The 25,387-nt window shown below is 43.9% G+C and overlaps 1 protein-coding gene across 1 annotated transcript; it reads right to left on the minus strand.

The window, feature by feature from the left end:
• On the minus strand, positions 1-24,656 carry LOC103274928 (unconventional myosin-Ih; the record flags this gene model as incomplete). The annotated part of the gene is made up of 14 exons (XM_008072344.1): positions 24,531-24,656; positions 21,646-21,761; positions 20,147-20,345; positions 18,948-19,028; positions 15,354-15,533; positions 11,673-11,771; positions 10,393-10,506; positions 9,745-9,816; positions 8,909-9,028; positions 6,321-6,388; positions 5,730-5,835; positions 5,357-5,437; positions 2,660-2,751; positions 1-95 (listed from the first exon to the last, which is right to left on the minus strand). Coding segments are annotated over exons 1-14 (1,549 nt in total), but the record flags the coding sequence as incomplete, so codon positions are not given.
• Between the last annotated feature and the right edge of the window lie 731 nt (positions 24,657-25,387).

Consider the following 25,387-nt stretch of genomic DNA (forward strand, 5'->3'; position numbering starts at 1 on the left):
CCTTGGTGCAGTAGGTGACCTCTCCTGCGTAGTGGAGAAGTCGGAACTCCATCCAGCCAATCCTCTTCTGGCCCTTTGGACCAGCCAGCTTACGGCTACAAGACAGAAACAGGTGCAAGTTGAACCCTCCCACTCCACGGTGACAAGAGTACAACATACAAAGCAAAGAGTGAGAAAGACGTCTTCCGCCAGTGGTTTAGGAGCACCACAATCAACTGAAGGACCACTCTGAAAACCAGCCACGTGTAAAGGCTCCCAGGAAAACTTGCTATCCATTTTCTGGCTATAGGTCAAGGTCTCTTTAAAATTTGATACTTCCTTCTCATAAACACCAAGGAATAAAAATTCAAGGTGAGCCAGAGCCACAGAAGCGCATGTATGTGCAAAATGAACCAACTTCTGTTTTTCTAGATAATACTAAGAAACAGTTTTACTGCCTTACATTTTTATGGTATTGAAAGACTAAAATACTTGGGAAACATCATTGTTCAGATTCTAGAGATTCACCATTTAAAAAAAATCTTTTTGTGTAGTGGTCTCACGCCCAGGCTGAAATGCAGTAGTACGATCATGGATCAGCACAGCTGCAACCTCCTTGGCTCAGGCAATCCTTTCCCTCCTGAGTAGTTAGGGCTACAGGTGTGTGCCACCATGCCTGGCTAATTTGTTTGATTTTTTTTTTTTTTTTTTTTGTAGAGTTAGTTCTCTCTATGTTGCTCAGGCGGGTCTTGAACCCGTGGACTCAAGCAATCCTCCCACCTTGGCCTCCCAAAGAGCTGGGATTATAGGTGTGAGTCACTGCGCTCAGCCTCATGATTTTTAAAATTACTTTTTCTTAGCTGGGTGCAGTGGCTCACGCCTGTAATCTTAGTTATTACCTAACACTTTGGGAGGCTGAGGTGAGAGGATTTCTTGAGCCCAGGGTTCGAGACCAATCTGGGCAACTTGGTGAGACCAGGTCTCTACAATAAATCAAAGAATTAGCCAGGTGTGGTGGCACATGCCTGTAGTTCCAGACACCTGGAAGGCTGAGGTGGAAGGATCACCTAAGCCCAGTAGGCAGAGGCTGTGGTGGCTGTGAGTGTGCCACTTCACTCCAGCCTGGGCAACAGAGAGTCTGACTCAAAAATAAAATAAAAACTTTTTCTTGCTTATGCTATATATTGGGACGGCACATATAAACTAAGCATACAGGTCAATTAATTCTCGAAAACTGAACACATCCCTGTAGCCAGCACCTGTATCAAGAAACAGCATTACCAGGCCCTGGGAACCTGTACTCTGGGCCCTTTCCCATCATGACCTGACATCTAATGCACAAGTTAGCTCTACCTAGTTGCATGCATTATAGAAATGAAATTATACAGTACGTGCCCTTTTGTGTCTGGCTTCTCTTGTTTACATTTGTGTGATTTACCCAAATAATAGATCATTCATTTGCATGGTGATATATTATTCCATTATTCCATTTTTGAATGTAACCCAATTTATTTTCTATTCTTCTTTTTTTTTGAGACAGGGTCTTCCTGTGTTGCTCAGGCTGGGCTTGAACTCTGAACTCTAGTGACCCTCCCACCTCAGCCTCCTGAGTAGTAAGATTGTAGGTGCACACCACCATGCGCGGCTCTATTTTCCATTCCCAGTTCATTGACTTGTACAATTTCACTTCCTTATCCTTTCAGTACTCTACAATGAGTCTGACAAAGCAACTGCCACTTACTGAGTCTTTATCGTGGCCAGAAATTGCACTAGGCAATTTAGGTCACCATCTGCAAAGCTCTGGGGTAGGTATATTAATATTCTCATCTTGTAAAGGAGAAACACTGAGCTGCTTGCCCGAGCCACGTGTCTAGCAAGGGCCCAAGGTGGGATTCAAAACCAGGTGCTGATGACTCCAGAGCATATGCCTTAAATTCTCTCCTCCTTGTGTCAAAGACTAAGTTACACATCTAGATGATCTTCTGGGATGCTGTGCTCTGTATCTTGATTGGTGTGGTGGTTACATAGGCACATACAAATATAAAAAATTCATTGGTTTATATATTTCAGATCTGCACACCACTGAATTTTATATCTGCATTTTTAAAAGAAGACTATTTCATGCATATGGACACGTCCAAAATGTAATGATCATCAAATAAAGGAAGATACAAATATATATATATATTTTTTGAGTCAGAGTCTCACTCTGTCACCCAGGCTGGAGTGCAGTAGCACGTTCATGGCCACTGCAGTCTCAACATGCTGGGCTCAGACAATCCTTCTGCCTCAGCCTTCTAAGTAGCCAGAACTACAGATATACACTACCACACCTGGCTAATTTAATTTATTGTAGAGACGAGGTGTCACTAAGTTGCCCAGGCTAGTCTCGAACCCCTGGGCTCAGGCAAGCCTCTTGCCTTCACCTTCCAAAGTGCCAAGATCACAGGCATGAACTCTCATGCCCAGCCTACAAAATACATATATTTAAAATTCTGCTTGTAATTTATTTGGCTTTGATTTCTGTTAACAAAGGTATGCACATATACGAGTTGGTGTTCATAATGATATTTTCACATATGAAGAAGCAGTTGTACTCTGGCAGAGCTTTATCTACATACAAAAGAAAATGGGCATACAGCGATCTTCCCCTAAAGCAACAGCTCGTCGAAGCACGTACGTTTGAAAATGTGCATGCCTGCCCACTTTCTCTTCCAATTTCTCCAGGAAGCTCAAGTCTGTAGCAGGACCAGGACGAATACATTCTTCATCCTTCAATGGAAAAAGAGAACCTCAACCCACAGCACCACGCTCCATCCATACCCGAGTTTAAATTCTCTCACCAGCTACAGCAGAAAGTCCTGGACTAAAATACTGTCGTTTCACACAGTTCGGGTGAACATTCCGGGAGAGGAAAGGGGTGGATCTGTACTCAGCTTCCAAGATGTGATGAGGGGACCAAGTCACCAGAGGCACTGGTGATTCCATGAAAGGTCAGCCCTCCCACCTATCTGAGCCATGTTCAGCGTCTTCCTAAGGATATGCCACAGCTGCTATGACCAGCTTGACCTCAAGCTCATTTTCCCCAAACCGGTCTTCTCTGCCCAAGACAACCGTGTGTAGACTTCTGTAGTAGGAGCAAAGCCCTCATGCAAAGAAAGCCACAAAGCCAGTAGAAGCTAACCTTTCATCCTTCTCAAGTTATGTCTTTCTATTTCCTATTTTTGGTCCTCAAGAATGATACCTTTTAACTGACCATCTTAAAAAATTAGAGATGAACCAACACCGGAGCTTTTATTAAAATACAACAACAACAAAACCTGGATTAAGGCTGGCGAGACAACTTTTATAATGTGGCATTTTTATACTTTCTGATTCCATAAGGAAAACCAAACAGAGGCAAGCATTTATGACTAAAACGTTTAAAACCACGAATCCAGCAATCCATATGCACATTGGCTGTACACAGACTAGCTTACGTCGGTCCATGCTTCTTAGAATGCGATTCTCTGGGCGCCCCCTCACCTTCCAGGTCTTTGTTCAAATGTCACCTTCTCTGTGAGCCCCTGAACCCCCGCCGCTGGCCATCTTACCTGAACTTAAACCTCGCCTCCACCCCAGCTGCCCAATCTTCCTTTTCTGCTGTTTCTCCGTGGCTACAATCTCTGTGTTCTGCCCGTGTTCACTTGCCATGTCCCAGAGCACAAAGCACAATCCTGGTACCAAGTAAGCACTGATAAGCATTTTTTGGGAAAGATTAAAAAATGTGAATGCTCCCTAGGCACCAGGAGTAGTTCTGGGGAAGGGGGTGTCATCCACCACACAGTTCTAGGTTCTGAGTGCTCTGCATATATTCATCTCATTTAAATTGTTCTGACAATTTCTCTCTGAGGTAAATCCTATTGTCACCATACCCATTTAAAGATGATGAAAGGGGAGTTCAGAGAGGTTAAGACACTTGCCTAATGTTACACAGCTAGAGAGCAACGGGGGTTAGAATTTGAATCCAGGTGGTGCCCATGTTCCTGGAAACTACAGTCATTCATGTTACCACTGTGCTTGAGAGTGCTGGATTCACAGAGCAGCTGGTGGCAGGATGGGAGGCAGGAGGATAAAGAGAGTGGTTGTTTTATTAAAAAGGCAGGCAGACAGTGGTGCAGATGACCCCAAGTGACAAGCAAGGCAAGGGCATCACTGCTTGTCTTTAGAATTTATTTATTTTTTAAAGAAACAAGAAAACAACCATTTTATTTTATTATAAATTGACAATTTATAATTGTTTATATTTATGAGGTACAAAGTGATGTTATGATTTGTGAATACAATGTGGAATAATTTAACCAAGATAATTAACATATTCATCACTTCAAATACTGTTTTTGTAATGAGAACTTTTGAAATTTACTCTTTTAGCAATTTGGAAATATATACTACATTTTAAAAAATCTTTTTATTTTAAAGATGTGGAGTACATTCAGATTTAGGTATACAAGTGGTGGTTGTACAGGTAAAGTTTGGACCTCCCTTTGGAACTCACTTTGCCTGTTGCCTGGTTTGAGAACAGGTACTCTTATTATAATTTATTTTAAAAACGGATGTTTCACTCTGATCAACTGTGGATTCCAGGACACTGATATTCTCATAAGTCACAATAATTTGAATCTAGGTTGCAAGCCCACTGGAGGCCCGTCAACTCAGGATCAATTGGTGTTCTTTGCGAAGCCCTCCTTTCTGCTTCCTGGCTTCCTGCTCTGTGCTGACCATGAAAGCAGTCCTCTCCAACTGCCAGCAGACACCCATCTGAACTGGCTCCCCAATTCTGTGTCTGCGGAAGACAGACAGGCATGCTTGCATTTCAAGGGTCTTCCTCGCTGCCACCTGATGGGCTCTACCTTGGGCCTGAGAATCTGAGGGTGGAGGGAATACTTGGCCTCAAGTCACAAGCAGGAGTTCCTCAAAAGGCTCCACATACACCCTCATTAAATTGTGGATTCCATACACAACCCCCCCCCCTTTTGAGTTGGGGTCTCACTCTGTCACTCGAGCAGGACTGCAGTGGCACAATCATGGCTCACTGCAGCCTCAACCTCCTGGCCTCAGGCTGTCCTTCTGCCTCAACCTCCCAAGTAGCTGGGACTACAGGCACAAGCCACCACACCCGGCTAACTTTTGCATTTTTTTGTAGAGACAGCGTCTCGCTCTGTTGCCCAAGCTGGTCTCAAACTCTTGGGCTCAAGCGATCCTCCCACCTTGACCTCCCACAATGTGGGGAATACAGGCGTGAGCCACCGCACCCAGCCCACAACCCTTTTTAAACCTGGAAAAAAGCTCTTCCATGCTAGGCAGATGGGCTCTAATTCTGCATCCATTTTCTCACCAGAATGGATATGATTCCTTTGTGTCTCTCTTCTACCAAATCACAGATGATCTTGTTGTTGAAATACTGAATTGGCTCCCACTAAAATGACAAAGAGGAGAGAATTCTCCAAGAAGTACTCAGATGAGCATAAAATAGAATGGTCTTAACTTGGTTTTCTACGTTTTTTTCAAAATCTCATTCTTACATCTAATTTTTAAAAACAATAATTTCTGAATATCAAAATAATTTCCCAGGAAATAAGCAGAGAGTGATTGAAAGTTAATCCTTACTACTGATCAGAAAAATCTCCAATGAAATTATATTTATCAAGTAAATATCTTTAGCCAGATGGTTAAGAAATCAAACGAGGAGAAAACATCAAAATGTTTACCTCTATCCCTTCCATTTCATATTCTGTCTGTTCTGCTTTCAGGGTCCTTTCTATTAACAGTTGCTGGAGTTTCTCATTGCAGTAATTGATACAGAACTGTTCAAAACTAGAGGTGCAAAAGATTTAAATAACTAAAGCTATGCAAATAGATCAATTTTTAAAAATTGTATTTACTTATTTTTAAGGATGCGTTTAAATAAAAGAGTAGCAAAGTCCTTATAAGTAAAATAATTTATTAACTAGAGTTAAGCTAAAAGATGTCTGCTTTTTTTGTTTTTTAGAGTCAAGGCCTCACACTGTCACTCAGGCTGGAGTGCGGTAGCACGATCATGGCTCACTGCGGCCTCAAACTCCTGGGCTCAAGCAATCTTCCCACCTCAGAACTACAGGCAAGAGCCATCATGTCTGGCCTGTTTGGATTTTTTATGTTTATTCCACTGCTAGGATGCTCTGTGAATTAGGACTTATACAATCTGGAAACTTCTGAGGCCAGAAAAATCAGTCCCAGTAACAGCAGAGAATGACTTAAACCTCGACTGAAATTGTAAAGAGGAACAAAGGACCAGGAGGCATGTAACTGACAACACTCACCCATTCTTGTCGAAGACTTCAAACCCATAGATGTCCAGCAGTCCAATCACAGTTTTCCTGGTGAAATCCTAGTCAGAACAACACACAGCTTTCATGGTTAGGTCTTCTACTCTGTGATACTCAAAATCCTGCAGCTGCCTCTCTAAAAGGGACTTGGCCAAAAGTTCGTGCCCCCTCTCTCTTCATCAATGGCTCACAGAAGAGCCTGTGGTGGAAATACTTTTCCCAGCCTGCTTCACCTGCTGCAGCCTGCCTGGATCCCCTCATGGCTTCCATGTCTACCACCTATATAGTGAGACCTTCTCCTTTTTTAATTTTTTTGTCGAGATGAGGTCTCGCTCTGTTGCCCAGGCCGGTCCTGAACTCCTGGGTTCAGGCAATTCTCTCACCTCGGCCTCTCAACGTGCTGGGATGACAGGAATGAGCCACTGAGCCTTCCCCCTTTGATTCACTCCTTTGCATCAGCTGTCCTCAGCCTTCCAAGCCTATCTACAACCCAAAAAGGAAAAGGAAAAAGACTTATAGACAGACAAGGAGATAACTATCCAGATAAGAGGACAGGTGGTATGGGTATTGTTTTCGGGTTTTTTTTGAGTTGTAGTCTCACTCTGCAGCCTAGGCTGGAGTGCAGTGACATACCCACAGTCACACCAGCGTGGACCTGCTGGGCTTCGACGATCCTTCCGCCTCAGCCTTCCAAGTAGCCAGAACTACAGGTGTGCGCCACCATGCCCGGCTAGTTTTTGATTTATTGTCGAGACAAGGTCTCGCCAGGTTGCCTGGGCTGATCTCGAACCTGTAAACTCAGGCAGTTCACTTGCCTCGGCCTCCCAAAGTGCTACGATTACAGGCTGAGCCACCGAGCCTGGCTGGTATCATCTTATAAAGAACCAAGTGCTGTCAGGTCAGGATGGATACTTAAATATATGTATTTATTTTGTTATTTGATTATTCTTTGAGGTGAAGTCTCACTCTGTTGCCCAGGCTGGAGTGCAGCAGCACAACCACAGTTCACTGCTGCTTTGACCTCCTGGGTTCAGGTGATCCTTCTGCATCAGTCTTCCAAATAGCTGGGACTACAAATAGCTGCGCTACCACACCAACTAATTATTTTTATTTTTTATTTCTGTAGAGATGAGGTCTCATGATGTTGTCCAGGCTGGTCATGAACTCCTGGGCTCAAGCAATCCTCTCATCTTGGCCCACCAAAGTGCTGGGATTACAGACGTGAGCTACTGCACCTGGCCTATATTATTTTTATAAAGGGACACAATGTTATATTCTGTTTGAGTGTCCTGAGTTGCTGCCTCCCAAATCCGTCTTTTGTATCCTACCCCTGTGAATGTCACCACATCCACACAGCCCATACCTTAGTATCATTTCCTTAATTTCTAGCTTTGAATAAAATCCTTTTACTTAAATAGCTCCACTTAAAGAGGAAATGTGACCTAAATGTGAGTTTGAAGGGCTAGTTATAGTTTTCCTTATACACATTAAAATATACTACTGCTAAAATAAAAAGTTTCTAGGCTGGGTGCAATGGCTCACTCCTATAATCCCAGCACTTCAGGAGAACGTGGCAAGAAGACAGCCTGAGCCCCATAGTTCAAGACCAGCCTGGACAATGTGGTGAGACTTCAACTCCATCATAAATAAAAAACTTAACTGAACGTGGTGGCATGCACTTGTAGTCCCAGCTACTTGGGAGGCTGAGATGGAAGGATTGCCTGAACCCAGGAGGTTGAGGCTGTAGAGAGTCGTGATCATGCCACTGCATTCCTGCATGCCTGGGGGACCCCAAAATAAAAATAAACAACACAAAGGGTACCTGGGCCTACTTGGAGGCCCAAACTTCACCTGCATGCAGCCTACTTGTGCAGGTAATCTTTACTTGTTCCCCATATCTCTATAACCAAATAAAATTTAATCTAAAACATTTAAAAAAGGATTCCACATCTAAGTGAGATCATTAAAAAATAAACAAATAACAATAAAAATAAATAGATACTTCTCACATATACCTGAAGCCATCTGGCAGAACACAAGTGCTGTGCATTCCACATTTGGGACATTGTAGAAGTCATTCAGTGTGCATTCCTGTGAGGCTACTGTATGCTAGACACTGGAAATGTGAATGTGAAAAGACACCGTCTCTGCCCATGGGGAGCTCACAGTCCATTCTCATGTATTCATACATACATATGTGTGTGTGTGTGTATACATTTTTTTTAAGCTGGGGTCTCACTCTGTTGGCCTAGACTGGCATGCAGTGGCACAATCACAGCTCACCACAGGTTTGTTCTCCTGGGCTCAAGTAATCCTCCTTCCTCAGTCTCCTGAGTAGCTGGGACTACAGGAATATACCACCATGTCTAGCTGATTTTTTTGTGGATATGAGGTCTTGCTATGTTGCCCAGCCTGTCTCAAACTCCTAGGATCAAGCAATTCTTCCACTTCAATCTCCCAAAGTGCTGGGATTACAGGCATGAGCCACCACACCCGGCCCATTCTCACAATGTCTTAATTATGGCGATTATAAAACATCATCATGTTTGTGAGAGCAGGCCACCCAAAACGTGTTGCCCAACCTTGTTAACTAAGGAGGAATTGATCTTGTTGACCAGCCAAGTAAATGTTCGTCCATAAACAGCCTTCGCCATTGCATCTCTCGCGTAGACAGAGAGTTCTGGTGTCAAGGGGCAGATCACCTGAAGAGAACGACAAGGTGCATCATTATAGATGGCAAAAACAAAACAAAACAAAAAAACAACCCAAGTGTTCAAACTAGTTTTGAATGACGGCTGGCAAAACATGCATGCTGGAAAAGGATGCTTCTCCTGCCTGCTCTCATTCACATCACAGCTATTTCCTGAGCGCCCACTGTGTGCCAGACACCATGCTGGGCTGCTGAGATATGGCCATGGCCGAGACACACAGCTCTGGTCTTGGTGAGCTCACAGTTCATTAAGGGGTAGGAGTGGGGAGGGATGGAGAGACACTGAAAGAATCACACCAAGTCATGTTGCAAGGACTATGAGGAGATACACATGAAGCCCTGCAGTAGAGGTGGGAAGACCAGAGAAGACTCCTTGAGGAAGCGGCCTCCGGGAACTGAAGAGGAGTTAGCTAGATGAAGCATAGGGAACGGCGTCCCTGCAGAAGGAACAGCATGTACAAAGGCCCCGTGGAGGGAGGACATGGAGAATATGAGGCATGGAGTGCTAGCATTGCTGTGGTGGTGGTAATGGTAAAGGGAGGAAAAGGGAAGAGATTTTAGCAGGGTTTGGACAGGATTTTGGCAGGCAGGGCCTGATGAGAAGGTTCAACAGCTGGACCTCCCCTAGGGTCACCCCCTGCAGTTATCTGAGGGAGGCAGCAGCGGCTGTGGAAAGGCAGATACGTTTCCACCTGGAGCCATTTTTACCTTCTCCGTTTTGGCTTCAATCTTTCTGTGGGTAAGCGCTTCCAGAAGGATCGATGGGTGGACCCCCAGGAGCTGAATAAAAGGAACCCAAAGTGCTACTCAGTGACTGGTTTTACTTGCTAGATTATTTTTAATTTTCTAGGAACAGGGTTTCACTCTGCTGTCCAGGTTCGAGTGCAGTGGTGTCACCCTAGCTCATCGAGCAGTCCTCCCACCTCAGCTTCCCAAGCAGTGCCGCCATGTCCAGCTGATTTTTTGATTTTGTAGAGCTGGGGTCTTCCTATGTTGCCCAGGCTGGTTTTGAATTCCGGGCCTCAGCCTCCCAAAGTGCTGGAATTACAGGCATGTGCCACCGTGCCTGGCCTACCACTCACTTATAAAGAGTTCACAGAGTTTCCAGGCCCGAGGTTATCCACACAGACTGATCTGATCACTGTGCTTTAGTACATCAGATCTTTCAACCAAATGGCTTTTACTCCCCATTGCTCCACTGCCATGGTCTTTAAATTTCTCAGCCAGTATCAGTCGAAAAAACATGGTGTCAGCCACTGGGTCCTACTGCGGGCACCCAGCTGCCCTGCTCCCCTCCCTCATTCCTCCCTCACCCCTCCACCTTCCCCTCTGTCCTCTCCAGAAAAGGAACGTCACCTTGGCGATCCACTTGATCTCGTGGGTGTCTGGGACGGTGGCACAGCCTCGGTCGTCCTCTTCAAAACCAATGTTCCCCAGGTGTAGGACACTGGCAATAATTCCAAAGAGATTCTAGGAACATGGGAAGTGGTCAGAGCAGAGGACCAGGAGGTCAGGGGAGAAGAATGGTGGCCGCCGACATGATAAATCAGCAGTGGAGACATGTGAAGGAAAACACCCCTTTGGCCATTCCAAACCTGAACTCACAGAACCCAGCCTTTCTCCTTGCCCAGAAGCTAGCCCTCAAACTCACTTCAGGCACCAGTCCTGTGTCCAACACAGGACACTTTCATTTCTACATAACACAATTCGCAAACTGATTTCATAAAATAAACCACTTTTATAGAACCATTTCTAAAATAAACCATACCAATAAAATTAAATAAAATGTAATTTTCAAGTGCCATGATCTCAGATTTTTAAAACTACATTCTAGCGCTTGAAACATTAATAGTTTGACAAGCAAGATGAAAATTAAAAAGACAAAAAGATGTAAAAACAAAATGTTGGTACATGCTGCATTTTTTCCCACTTTGTGCAAAGATAGAAGCTTAAATAAATGAGAATTTTGTAATTCTATGAGATCTAAATCGTTGAGATTGGACTGAATTAAGGGAAAAAGAACATCACCTCCTTGTACACAACATCGGGAAAACTGAGAGTTATCAGATAAGATAACAGAACATCCAGGTAGCACGTGAATTTCAGATAAGGAATTACTAAGCATTTATTTATGTATTTATTTTTTGACTCGAGGTCTTACTTTGTTGCCCAGGCTGGAGAGCAGTGGCACAATCACGGCTCACTGCAGCTTTGACCTCCTGGGCTCAGGTGATCCTTCCACTTCACTTCCTAGGGATTACAGGCACACTCCACCAAGCCCAGCTAATTTTTTAACTTTTTTGTAGAGATTAGGTCTCGCTGTGTTGCCCAGGCTGATCCCAAATTCCTGGGCTCAAGTAAATTTCCCACCTCGGCCTCCCAAAGTGCTGGGATTACAGGTGTGAGCCACTACACCCAGCCCAGAATTACTAATTTTTTAGTGTAAGTTTGTCCACATGCAAAATTTGGGACATATCTGTACTAAAAAATGTATTCAATTTATCTTAAATGTATAAGTAACCGAGTGTCTTTTATTTTTACATGCTGACTCTGGCAGCCTCACTGTGCAAACACCAAGAAATCAGGACTATTTCCTCAATCCCAACTGGAACTAGCAGTTCTTCTAGGGCTCATACCTCAAGATCAGCTTTGGTAAAATCAATGACAGAAAAGGCATTGGAAACAGTTTTCCAGTCATTCTTGTCGTTAATAGACAACTCTTTGGCACAGTGACCCTGTTGACAAAAGAAACTGGATCACTTAGCATATGGACAGTTAAGCACATGCACATTTATTCCTCTCTATAAGAACGCAAAAGCTAGTTTTATGATGTTCTCAATTGTAACAAAAATAAATAGGTTTTACTCTAATCATCTGGCCAAGGGGTATCCAACCTTGGTGGCTTCCCTGGGCCATATCACATAAAGAGGAATTGTCTTGGGCCACACATAAGTTATATACCATAATGTAGATACATAATAAGACTTCTTGTTTATATTTTTATTTTAAGTTTAGAAAAATTAGAACACATAAAACTAGTGGGAAATTTGACCTTGTTTTTGTAAAACTAATTTATCAATGTCGGGGTTGATGGAAGTGGTCACAATTCTTAGTGAGTTCCCGAGGTGCTCGTCAGAAATGTTGTTTTGAATTTTGCTCTTCATGTGCTTCATAACTGAAAACAGCTGCTCACAAATGTATGCGCTACCAAAAAGCAATGTCATGAATATGGCATGTCTGTGAACTTCAAAAATGGAACTACACATGGGATCACAGAGAAAATAAAGGCTGAAAAACACATGATATTAAAAGATCTTGCGGGGCCATATTACTAGCTGTCCTGGGCCACATACAGCCTGCGGGCCTCAAGCTGGACATGCCTAGTCTAGCATGTGGTGATTTGCCAACTGCTGCTTTTTTCAAACTTATTTAGAATTTTATTTTAAATCTTCGGTCTAAGAAAACTTTCAAAGTTACATGTATGCAGTATATCTTTTTGTATGTGTTTATAAACATAGTTTTCTCATCATTTTTGCTAAATAAATTGACAGTTTATCTCAGAAATATCTGCTGAAACAGGCAAGTAAATCAGGATGCATAAATTCAGAAACAATCTTGACTCCCTTAGAAATCTGCAGCAAAAACTTTACTGCAGGACTAGACAGAAGGAAATATTTAATCAAGGAAATGAACACTTGGCATGTAGAGAAACAGATTTTATGGAAATGATCACCAGCAGAAACTTTTCCCACTAACTCCAGAAGTTGTCTTTTAAATGAGTCATAGACCAACCAGTGTCACAATTTAAAGAGAAAACATTCTAACGTGTTTTTTTTTTCATTATTTTGCTTTTGTGGTATAAGGTGTTCTGAGTTTCTTGATTATCTGGAGATTCGTTATCTTAGAAAAGTTCTTCGTTGCATGGGGAATGCCACGAAAATACTCACTAGTGAACTGGCCAATATAAAAGTTGCAACCTCACAAATATCCCATTCCACACAACCAGCAACCTATGTTCCCCACCCAAGAGGGTAGGGTCTTTGACAAGTCAGTCCCCCTCAAACACATACTGGTTGGAAGCAGTGCAAACACCCTGCAAACTGAAACCAGAAAACTTACCAAAGGTATGGGGGATCATGAAATTGACTTAAAATTAATACTGGTAGGGCTGGGTGCAGCGGCTCATGCCTGCAATCCCAGCACTTTGGGAGGCAGAGGTGAGAGGATTGCCTGAGTCCAGGGGTTCGAGACCAGCCTGGGCAACTTGGTGAGACTTCATCTCTACAGTAGAGCAAAAACTTATCTGGACATGGTGGCATGCGCCTGTAGTTACAGCCACATGGAAGGCTGAGGTGGAAGGATCACACGAGCCCAGCAGGTCAAAGGCTGAGATGAGCCATGATCATGCCACTGCACTACAGACTATGCAACAGAGACCTTGACTCAAATAATAACAATAACAACAATAATAATACCGGCAAATTGCTAGAATCATTTCCAAAGCTTCCGGGGCATAAGGATCTGGCTGAATTGATGTGGGCAGAAAGAAATCTACAGGAATAAAGACATGATATATTCCCAAAGGAAGGATTCGATTATCAAAGTGTTAGAGAAACCCTTGGGAAAATGGACGAAGCCCTCAAATATTTTTACAAACTGACCTTCTCTGATGATGCTATGAAAATCTAAACGTGTAGCCAGGTATGGTGGCCCATGCCTGTAATCCCAGGACTTTGGGAGGCAGAGACAAGAGGATTGCCTGAGCCCAGGAGTTCGAGATCAGCCTGGGCAACTTGGCAGGATCTCGTCTCTACAATAAATTAAAAAATTAGCTGGGCATGGTGGTGTGCATCCACCTACCATTCCAGCTACTTGGGAGGCTGAGGTGGAAGGATTGTCTGAGTCCAGCAGGTCAAGGCTGCAGTGGCCATGAGTGTTCCACTGTACTCCAGCCTGGGCGACGGTGAGACTCCAACTCAAAAAAAAGAGAAAAATCTGAATGTGATGTGACCAACACAACTTTGTTGGAAAAATTAGGCCCTTAAAAAGAAAAAAAAATTAAATTGGATTTATTCTTTGTTCTAAGAGTTAGTTCAGTTTGTTAAGAAGAAAATGAGATTATGAGATCCTTTTATCTTCATTATTTAGCTTCCTTTTTCTAGGTGAACTTCAGAAAGGCTTCTTTTCTTCCATGATTTCTAGGAAGTGTTGACCCTCATTTTATGAGCTTCACTTGTTCTCTCTTTCAAATGCAGCCTGACCTGTGCTCTGCAAGGTAACCTCAGTTCAAAGCCAGGTCCAGTGGGAAGATAAAAGTAAAAAAACCTTGAGGCAATAAAAGGCACTAGCGACATCAAATACTGATCAATGCCACACAATTTGGGCATTCTAGAACCCGAGTACAGGCTGCAGCAACACGAATGCTGCAAACTGACAGTCAACTTACAACACTAGACTCTAGGCTGCTTGTAAGAATAGCCTGAACTATTTCGGTAAGGTAGTACATTCATCTGGCCGCTAGCAGTCCTCAAGATGGAAGCCAGGAAGGTGGCAAAGGTCTTTTCAAAAGCAGTTTGAAAGCAGAATGAGGTAGGCTGTGGACAAAGAGGGACAGTGAGTTTCTATCTCATCTAGACCAGCAGTCCTCACTTCAGCTGTGCATCAAGTTACCAGGAGAACATTTAAAACAACGCCGATGCCCAGGTCCTACCCCAGATCAACTAAATCTGAATTTCTGGAGGGCAGGGCCCAGGCATTTGTGGGCTTTTTTTTTGAGTTGGAGTCTCACGTTGTCACCCAGGCTGGAGTGCAGTGGCACATTCACCGCTACCCCAGCGTCGACCTGCTGGGCTTCAGTGATCCTTCCACCTCAGCCTACAGGAGTGCACTTCCGCACTCAGCTAATTTTCTATTTATTGTAGAGACAAGGTCTCGCCAAGTTGCCCAGGCTGGTCTCGAACCCATGAGCTCAGGCGATCCACTTGCCTTGGCCTTCCAAAGTGCTGGGATGACAGGTTGAACCACTGAACCTGGCCAGCATTTGTGTTTTTAAAGGGTTGCTTGGGTGATTTTAATTTCAGCCAGGGCTGAGAAACACAGCAATGGCTGAGACATTGGTTATGCTACCAAGATGATATAGCTGTCAGGCGGAAGAGGAGATGGTATAGCTTGCTTGTGATAAGTATCAAGAAATCAGCCAGTAGGCTACATCCCAGAATGGCAATAGAAGTTTCTTGAACATCCTATAGCAGCCCACACAAGCTCCCCTGGCTCCCTCCCCCAAGGAGTCACCAAAGCCAGGTGCTGGTCCTTCAAACCTGTGAGAGGTATTTATACAGCTGGGGGTCTCGTTCAAGTCCCAGGTAAGCCAGGCGCTCCTCTTCACCACCCGCTAGCAGCTGGTAGAAGATGTGGAAATTCCGCTCTCCCTGGTTTTGATAGACAACTCTGGACTTTTCTATCAAGTAACTGATGATATGCCCTCCTACGGGAATGCCCTTCAAAACAGGACAAAAAATGCAGCCATGACAACCATCATCAAGCCACTCTCTTCCTGGTGTCTTCTGATGAACACAAGTTATTGATTTGAATGAAGTCCGATCTCTCAATCTCCTATGACTAGTTTCCTGGGTTCTGTTTTAAAAAGTGTTTGTCTACCTTGAGGTCATGAAGATATTTTCTGTGTTTTTGTCTAGAAGCATGATGCTTTAGGTCTGTGGCTCATTACTGTTTAATTTTTGTATATGGAGTGAGGAATAAGTCAGATATCATTTAATCCATATTGATATCCAGTTGATTAGTACCACTTACTGGAAAGACAATCTCAACCCTACTGAATCACGGTGGTGCTTTTGTCACGAGCCTGATGCCTGTATATGTGAGGGTCTTTCTGCACTCTATTTTGATCCATTGGTCTCTTTATCTATTCTTGTGTCAATATCAAACTATCTTAAGTATTATTTAAATAATATATTCAATAAATAATTTTATTACAGAACATATGTAGAATTCTTGCAAATCAATAAGAAAGAATGGAAAACCCAATTAAAAATGGGCAAAAGACTTGAACAAAAAAGAACACCCTTAAGTGGCCAAGAAGCAAAACTTCATTCATTTATCAGGGAGATATATTTATCACTTAAATTACAGTGAAAAATCATTGTACCGCATCAGAATTTTAAAATAAAACAAGCTAACAATACAAATGTTGGCAAGGGTGTCAAACAACTGGGACAATTCTAGGTACATACCCAACATAAATGAGCACTTCTATCTACTGAAAGGCAAGGGCAAGGCTGTTCAGAGTGCTATTTGTGATAGCCCCAAATTGCAAACAACCCAAATGTCCATTAACAGAATAGATAGGCTGTGATATAGTCATAAAATCAAAAAGTAAACAACTGCTACATGCAATGACATATATGAATCTCACAGAGGTATTGTTGATTAAAATAAGCCACACACAAAACAGAACATACTGCATAATTTCATTTATATGAAGTTCTTTTTTTTTTTATATGAAGTTCAATGACCAGCAAAACGAATCTGTGATTACAGAGGTCAGAACAGTACGCACTGGGAGGGAACAGTGTTGGAGAGGGCAGGAAAGTCTTCTGAATGCTAGAACAAGAAATTTTAGTAGGGCATGGTGGCTCACACCTGGAATCCCAGCACTTTGGGAGGCAGAGTTGAGAGGACTGCTTGAGCCCAGGGGCTCGAGACCACCCTGGGCAACTTGATGAGACCTCGTCTTTACAATAAATCAATAAATTAGCCGGGGTGGTTACTTGGAAGGCTGAGGCGGAATGATTACCTGAGCCCAGCAGGTCAAGGCTGTGGTAGCCGTAGCATGCCACTATACTCTAGCCTAGGCAACAGAGTGAGACTGCGACACACACGCAAAAAAATTTTTTAAGAGACAGGGTCTTATTCTGGAGTGCAGTGGCATGATCATAGCTCACTGTAGCCTTGAACTCCTGGGCTCAAGTGACTCTCTCACCATAGCCTCCCAAGTAGCTGGGACTACAGGTGTACAGCACCAAGTCTGGCTAATTTTTAATTTTTTATAGAGATGAGGATCTTGCTATGCTGCCCAGGCTAGTATCAAACTCCTGGCCTAAAGTGATCCTCCCACTTCAGCTTCCTAAAGTGTTGGGATTACAGGTGTGAACCACCACACCATCTGGATGCCAGAAATTTTTATAGCTTGACCTGTGTGGTGGCTACATAATGTAAAAACTCATCGAGCTGTCCTCATGTTTTAGGGCTTTTTCAGTATGTGTGTTGAGCCTCAACAAAATGTTTTAAAATATTCATAGCTAGTTGGGCTCTGTGGCTCAGCCTGTAATCCCGCACCTTGGGAGGCTGAGGTGAGTGGATTGTCTCAGCCCGCGGGTTCGAGACCCGCCTGGGCAACTTGGTGAGACCTCATCTCTACAATAAATCAAAAATTAGCCAGGCGTGGTAGCGTGCGCCTGTAGTTCCAGCTACTTGGAAGGCTGAGGCAGAAGGATCGCCAGAGCCCAGCAGGTCGATGCTGCAGTGGCCAGGAGCGGCCACTGCACTCCAGTCTGGGCAACAGAGTGAGACTCCAACTCAAAATAAATAAAATAAAATAAAATAAAATATCCATAGCTATTACATTTCTCTCAGTCTATTCCCACTCCACTGGAGGTTCACATACCAGCCTCTGGGAAACCCTGAGCCGTCTGAGCACTGAACTCAGCGCTGAGTTCAGTGCTCAGACAGCAGCTGTTCACCAGCTGGGGTTCCATGCCCTTGAGTTTTCTGTCTCCTCCAAGTATCCTCCCTGCTTGTATTAGCCTCGTTTAAGTTCTGCGCATAACACAGCCACACTCATTCACCATGTATTGTCTGTGGCTGCTTTCAGGCTCCAACCACAGAGTTGAGTGGCCGTGACTGTATGCGTGTATGACCCACAGAGCCTAAACTATTAGCTATTTGGCCCTATCCAAAAAAGTGTGCAGACTCCTGCCACACAAGTGGGCATGCCTAAACAATATATTGTTTACTTGGGACTGTTTCAAGCTTTATAGAAAAATGGAATCACACCAGCACAATGTGTATTTTCAAGACCCAGCCCCACCAGGAGCAGCTCCCACTGCCATCTGATGCCTCATCGTGTGAACACACACCATTTAACTAGCCATTCCCCTGTCTGCAGATGCTCAGCTCTCTCCAGATGTGTTGGCTGTGGTCAGTCTTTCTGCCATCATGGGATGTCCCTGGGGGTGAAATGGTTGCACCTTAGGGTTTCCTCAACTTCCCAAGGGAGTCTCCTATCATTGGAACAGCCTATTGTTTTCCAAATGGGTTGCACCAATGTACTCCCCACCACAAGTGTGTAAGAATTTCACATCTTTACCACACCTGGTATTATCAGACTTAAAATTTTTATCCACCTAGAAGGTATAAAATAGTATCTCACTGTGGTCTTTATTTGTATTTCCTAATGCTGGCACTAACACCGGATTTTTTTTTTCTTTTTTTTGAGTTGGAGTCTCACTCTGTCGCCCAGACTGGAGTGCAGTGGCCGCTCCCGGCCACCGCAGCCTCGCCTGCTGGGCTCCAGCAATCCTTCCGCCTCAGCCTTCCGAGTAGCCAGAATTACAGGCATGCGCTACCACGCCCAGCTGCTTTTTTGATTTATTGTAGAGATGAGGTCTCGCTGCCCAGGCGAGTCTCAAACCCACGGGCTCAGGCAATCCACTCACCTCAGTCTCCCAAAGGCACGGGATTACAGGCTGAGCCACCGAGCCCGGCTAACACCGGATTTTTTTTTAACTGATTGAAGCCAACGAATGCCCTTCCTCATTAAAGTGCTTTAGCTGGATTCTGTCACTGGCAAAATAAAGAGTCTTCATGAACTAGGAGCAAGAACAACTGTGTACCTGAAAGTCGAACTGTATGTCCATGTATTTTCCAAATCTGCTGGAGTTGTCATTCCGGAGTGTTCTGGCATTTCCAAAAGCCTTGGGAGACAAAGTGCCATTCACCATCATTTAAGCTCACTGTGTTTGTCAAATGCATGAGCCCAAATGACAGGCTCTTTATGAAAACGAAGGAGGGAGGGGAGGGCAGCCATACTGTATCATTTTATTTATTTATTTATTTATTTATTTATTTTTCCAGACTCTTCCTCTGTTACCCAGGCTGAAGTGCAGTGGCATGCTCACAGCCACCATAGCCTTGACCTGCTGGGCTCAAGTGATCCTTCCACTTCAGCTTACCAAGTAGCTGGGACTACAGGTACACACAACCATGCCTGGTACGAGTTTATGTATCTGTTTGTTTGTTTGTTGTAGAGATGAGGTCTTGCCAAGTTGCCCAGGCGGGTCTCGAACCACTGGGCGCAGGCAATTCTCTTGCCTCTGCCTTTCAAAGTGCTGGTATAGGTGTGAGCCACTGCACCCAGCAACCATATTGTCTCTTCTAAGAAGGAATCATCAACTACAGGGAACTTAATGCCAAATGCTATATTTGGACCCAGGAAAAAGAAGGGAAAAAAATCTTCTCCCTAGAATCTAATCTAGAAATATATTAGAAATGGCCTAGGGAGGTACATAGGATATTCCTCATCACCAGACCCCTTCGCTTATCAAATTATTTGTTCAAAGGGTCTACTGGCAAAATTCTTTCCACCGTAAACATCTTCTCTTATAGAAAGGCAGCAAGTCAGTGAATTGTAACAATAGAAATAAGAATATCCAAATGATTACAGTTAAATCATAAGAAAAATATTAATACATAACAAAGTATGGTTTTAGTGTCTCTTAATTCTGCTGTGTGTTTCTTGCATGTTCACTTCATTTAAGCCTCCAAACCTCTTAAGAGGCAGGTGCCATGAACAGACCCATTCTACAAACAAGGAAACAGTCTCTGGCACTTGGGGGGACTAGCTGAAGCCTCCAGGTGCTTGGCCATGCTGGAATGGGACTTCAAGCCTGCCAGACTTGCTTCCGGGTCACACCCTGAATCATGACACTACCTGTGAGATCCCTTTTCTTCACAGTGACCTGCCCAGGCAGTGGATTCTTCTTACTTGGTGACCTCCCAAGGACATGCTCACCAGCCCTCTGAGGTCGCTTACCTCCAGCACTGGGTTGGAGAGCAGCAGTCTGTCACGGGCTATCTGCAGTGACTGGGTCATTGGGCAGGTCACTGCAAAGTACTGGAGAATCTTCTTGGAGGCTTCTGTTTTCCCTGCCCCACTCTCTCCAGAGATGAGGATGAAGTGGTTATTGAGTTCAGAGCACATCATTCGGTAAGCATTGTCAGCGATGGCATAGCTGGCGGAGTAAGACAGAAACAAATTGGTTTTAACGCTACTTTCTTTGACTCGGACACCCACCAAAGCAGAGAAACAAAGTATCCCACCTTCAGGAAGCCACATCCAGACTGTGGTACAAGGGCACTGAACTCAGACAGATGTCAAGCCCCCATCATGACCCACTGACTGATCAAACATAAAGAATGTTAGATAGAAAAGCTCAAACAGTAGAAGAGCTAAAGAGAAGAACTTGAGCAGTAATTTAAATATTTTTCAAATTTTATCAAATTTATTTTTAAAAATCCATCAACTTGAGAATGATTGTATGTAGGACACTAAGAAATAAATAAAATAAAATCCATCAATTTTTATAAGAATAAGCTACATTAAATTAAATTACATCTCCAAGAGATGTCCTAGTAGCTGTAGGTAGAAATAACATCTTATCTAAATATTAAATGTTTTAATAAGTACAATAAGATATTCTTTTTTTTTTCCTCTCAAAACTCAGAACACTAAGAATATAGTGGTAGGAAACCAAAGAGATGAAAAATCTTCTGTGATCGTTTTAGAACAAGAGGTAAGACTATAACAAGAACTTTGGCTCCAAGATCAGAAACCACAGGTGTCCAAAGAGTATCATCTCAGCACAAGGCTGAGCTTGAAAGTTGACCCTTCAGCCACCTACATGTGGTGGTGATACAGAAAGGTTTAGAAATGCCTTAGGAAGTGAAATAGTTGAGTCTCCAAGACCAATGGGGGGAGAACCTACATATGAGGTCAGAAGCCAGGGAGGAGAATTGGGAAATTCAGCAAAGCCTGAGTCCTAGAGACTAGGTAGCTAGCCTACCTTAAACTTCCACAGTCCTGGTGAGCTTCTACCAACCGGCAGTCTTCTCAGCCACCAGTAGATGGCACTGTAGGGACCCGCTTCCCTAGCCACACTTAGATTTCTCACCAGCAACACAAAGATTCCACCTCTTGTCATATTTATGCTGAGATTTCATAGAGACTTACTAACGTTTTCTACTGCTTTGAAAGACTGGTTTCACAAAAAGGCAATGGCTTAAGTGAGGCAGAGAACTTAATGAATGTGCATCAAAGATTTGGATGGATGGATGGACAGATGGATAGATGGATAGACAAATGGATAGACGAATGGACAGATGGATGGATGGATGGATGGATGGATGGATGGATGGATGGATGGATGGACGGACGGGTGGATGCACAGTGAGAAGGAGGGAGACAGAGACAGAAAAAGGAAGGGGGGAAGACAGAAAAATCCTCCTAGTGATGACCCTGTGGATGCTACTTACACATGTGGTGGCAGTTCAAAGAAATTGACCCCTTGATAAAGCTCCATCTGGCTCACAGTGTATATGCCAAGCTCCTGGTACGGATTCACAGACACAAGAAGGGTCCCAATATATGTCTAGAGGAACGGACCAAAGCACAAATGAGGAATTCTGGGATGCAAAAGAATGTCACACACTATGATCCCCGTGCATTCAGTGCTGAGGATAAAACACGACAAATCAGACAGGTGGGGTCTCTGCTGGGAGCTTACATGGGAGGAATGAGGGCAGACAAACAACCAAGGAATCAAGATAGCTTCAAGAGAGAACAGTGTGAAGAAATGTGTGCACAGGAGAAGGAGGGAGCGAATAACTGAGGAAGGCCATATTAGCTAGTGGGCATAGGGAAGCCTTCTTCAAGGAGGTGACATCTGAGCGAAGACTTGAAGGGTGAGGAGCCAGTCATGATCAAAGCAGGCAGGAAGGGCATTTCGGGCAGAAGGAATAAGCATGGCGGGCTGCTAAGCTGGAGGCCAGTATGGCTGAAGTCCGTGGGTGAGGGGAAAACAGAGAATGGCAAGAGAGGATGTCAAAGAGAAGCAGGTTCAGTCTATTCAGGTCCTATGGACTGCCATGAGGAACTGGGGTTTTATTCCAAATGCAGTGGATGGTGGAGACACGGCCCTCACCTACTGAAATGAAATACTTGCCCTGAACGGATGGCTTTAAGAGGGAAGCACTATGACCTGGTTTCTGTCTCACTCCCTGGCCTACCAGTCTTCTAAAATCAGGCAAACTACTCCCACTACTGGCATTTATTTCCCTGGATTTCAACATTACACTCTACCCATCACTGAGTTCTTCAAGTACCTATATTTGTAATATAACCACTGACATAAAACTTCCTATAATATAATTATGAATGAATAATTATATTCATTCTTATGTAGAAAAATAAATACCTGGGCTTCTTTGAAAATACACCTGGTATTTTCTGATTCTTTCAGATTCTGAGTTTGTTGTTTCAAATACAGGACGTACCACAGCCTACATTAAGATTATGCGGGAACTATTTACAACAGCAAAAATATGGAACCAACTGTGCTGCCCATTGAAACTGGACTGGATAAAAAAAAAAACTGTGGTACATATACACGATGGAATATTACACAACCTTAAAGAAGAACAAAATTATGGACTTCATAGCAACTTGGGTGAATTTAGCATCTATAATACTCAGTGATTTATCTCAGAAGCAAACAACTGAGTACCACATGTTCTCACTCATAAGCAGACCCTGAACACTTACCATAATACCATAAGAAAGGGATTGGCAGAAGCTGGAAACTGCCAGGGGTGGGGGTGGGGGTGGAAGGCACATAACATGAATGAGGGTAACATTTCAAACTGGGCAAAGTGGGGCCCAAAGGGAGGCCCGAGCTTTACCTGTACAATGAGCATTTGTATACCTAATCCTGAATTGTACCCCACATCTTTAAAATAAAATAAAATTAAAAAGATTATGCTAGAATCGTTCCAACTAATGCTTCCAATCTCCAGAACCAAAACAGAGAACTGGAACAGAGAAGAGAATTTTGACTAAAATCCTGCATTATTCTAATAAGTAGAAAGCTGATCTTCCAGGGTGGAAAATAGTTTCTGAAATTTATCAGGTCAAATAAAATTGGGAATGATAGTAAGAGAAGGAAAAACAAGAAAGAGAACAAAGGGGAAATACCTAGCTTAATCATGACAATCCTGTCATCCCATTTGTACTCTGTACTGTGCTGTTTCTCCTTTGCTTATATAGAAAATTAGTCAAATTTTTTCTATCACCTTACAATTTTTATCACCCTGCAATTAAGGGTGATAATTATGAGAGTTAGGTGTGGCATATATACTCTCAGAAACATCATGCTTATTTCCTCTAGTAACTTTGGTTTCAACACAGACATTAAGTCACATAAACAAAACAGCTCTAAGACAAACATTTTAAAACTGCTTCTGATCGCCTGATTTACTCTTGGCAGAAATTGAAACAAATTAAATAATTTCAGTAACACCCCATGACACATCAGGGACACTATAAAGTTTACCAGGGAGGAGTCTACCTGAAAATCCACCAGTCGACTCACAGTGTGGTGATAAATGGGGAATTTAATTAAAACTGGTCACTACTAGAGGCAACAAGATCAGTCTGGGAAGAGTTTGGTCAAGTGCTGCGTTCTCGACGCTTGAAGACTCAGGCATACGGAGGACACCTCTTACTTTGGCCTGCTCCGCGTCTCTTCCCGATTCCCGGATTCCCGGGGTTCTCAGTCCACAAGGTCAGGAGGGCTCTGACCCCGCCCTTCACCCCCAGGGGTGGGTCTGGTAAGCCATTCGGGCCAATCTGAACAGTCCTCACTCCTAGCCACAGGGATTGCACACGGCCCCAAATGAGCCAATCAGAGCCAACTGACGTCCGGAACATTGACAAGCCAGGGCTCCCGAAAGCGCTCTTCACAGTAGCAACACTAAGCTGATACATCTCAGCCTGTTCTTGCCACCATGCAGAGAGAGGCTGCAGGAGAAGGAAACTAAGGCACAAGGAAGCGAAGCAGAGAGATGGAGAAAGAGCCCTCAAGATGTCGTCTGAAAAGCTGCATCTATTTCTGGACCCTAGAGTGACATACGTGGATAGATTGACTCCCTTTTGTGGCTTTGGCTGGTGCGAGTTGGGTATCTGTCACTTGCAGCCATCAAAAAGCCTTCGCACAAAGCACCAAAGTGCCTGAGAATGGTCCCTTGATACCTCCCTTTCACCGCTAGTTTAATAGAGTGACATTGTCTACCGTCTTCAAGGCTGTGAAGGCCCGAACAGAACAACCACCCTAGAAAAACAGCGAAGAAACGGGTCAAGTTACGTAGATGAGGTTCTCGCTGAAGCGCTTGCGGAGATTGTCCACAAAGGCAGACTCGCTGGTGTAGGCGTCCAGGAGCACAAAATCCTGCACCCCGACCTTGTCCCGGGCAGTCAGTGCCCCTTCCATGTGCAGGCGAATGTGCTTCCTTCTCACTTCTTCTTTCTGCAGGAAACAGAACATTCCTTAGCAGTCCATTTGTCCCATGCTATCTATTAGTCACACATCTAATGCATGGAAATAACAAGGTGGGACGGTAGACGGCCAGGATTAAATTGTGCTGTCTTCATTTAGAGTTTGTGACCTGGTTGGGGATCCAAGACAACAATAATAAAAACAACTGTGTATGACAATAGCAGTGTAACCCCAGGACTGGCTGATCTCATCTGGCCAGTAATTACCCTGAGCATGCGCAGATGAGTCTAGTGTGCCCAATCAGTGACCCTGGAGCCGGCCCGCCCTAAATGTCTACCGCACGCGGAACCCGAGTACCGGGATAGAGGAGCTTGGCCCACGTTGAGAAGTGATGGGAGCCCTGTTCTGTTGCAGTACGAACCTAAAAACCAAAGACCCAGCACGTTTCTTGGCATAACCCAGTCAGATCAGATCAAGCCTGCTTACATTTTCCTGTCTTCCTCCCAGTTACTCTCTGCCTGCAAAACCTGTCCCCAGACTCCAGCTCAGGGAGACACATGTGAGCAATGTCTAGGAGACAATGATGGTGGACCTCGCAATAGAGCTTTTTCTTCTCTCGAAAGCTGATGTCCTAGTGTTGGCTTTCATGCATGTTGGGAAGTGAGCCCATTGCTGGATAACAGCAACAGACAGGAACCAGGAACTGAGCGTTTACTGTGTCAGGC

This window comes from Carlito syrichta, unplaced genomic scaffold, assembly GCF_000164805.1.
Source record: "Carlito syrichta isolate Samal-C Ts95f unplaced genomic scaffold, Tarsius_syrichta-2.0.1 Scaffold315133, whole genome shotgun sequence".
Taxonomy (NCBI): Eukaryota; Metazoa; Chordata; class Mammalia; order Primates; family Tarsiidae; genus Carlito; species Carlito syrichta.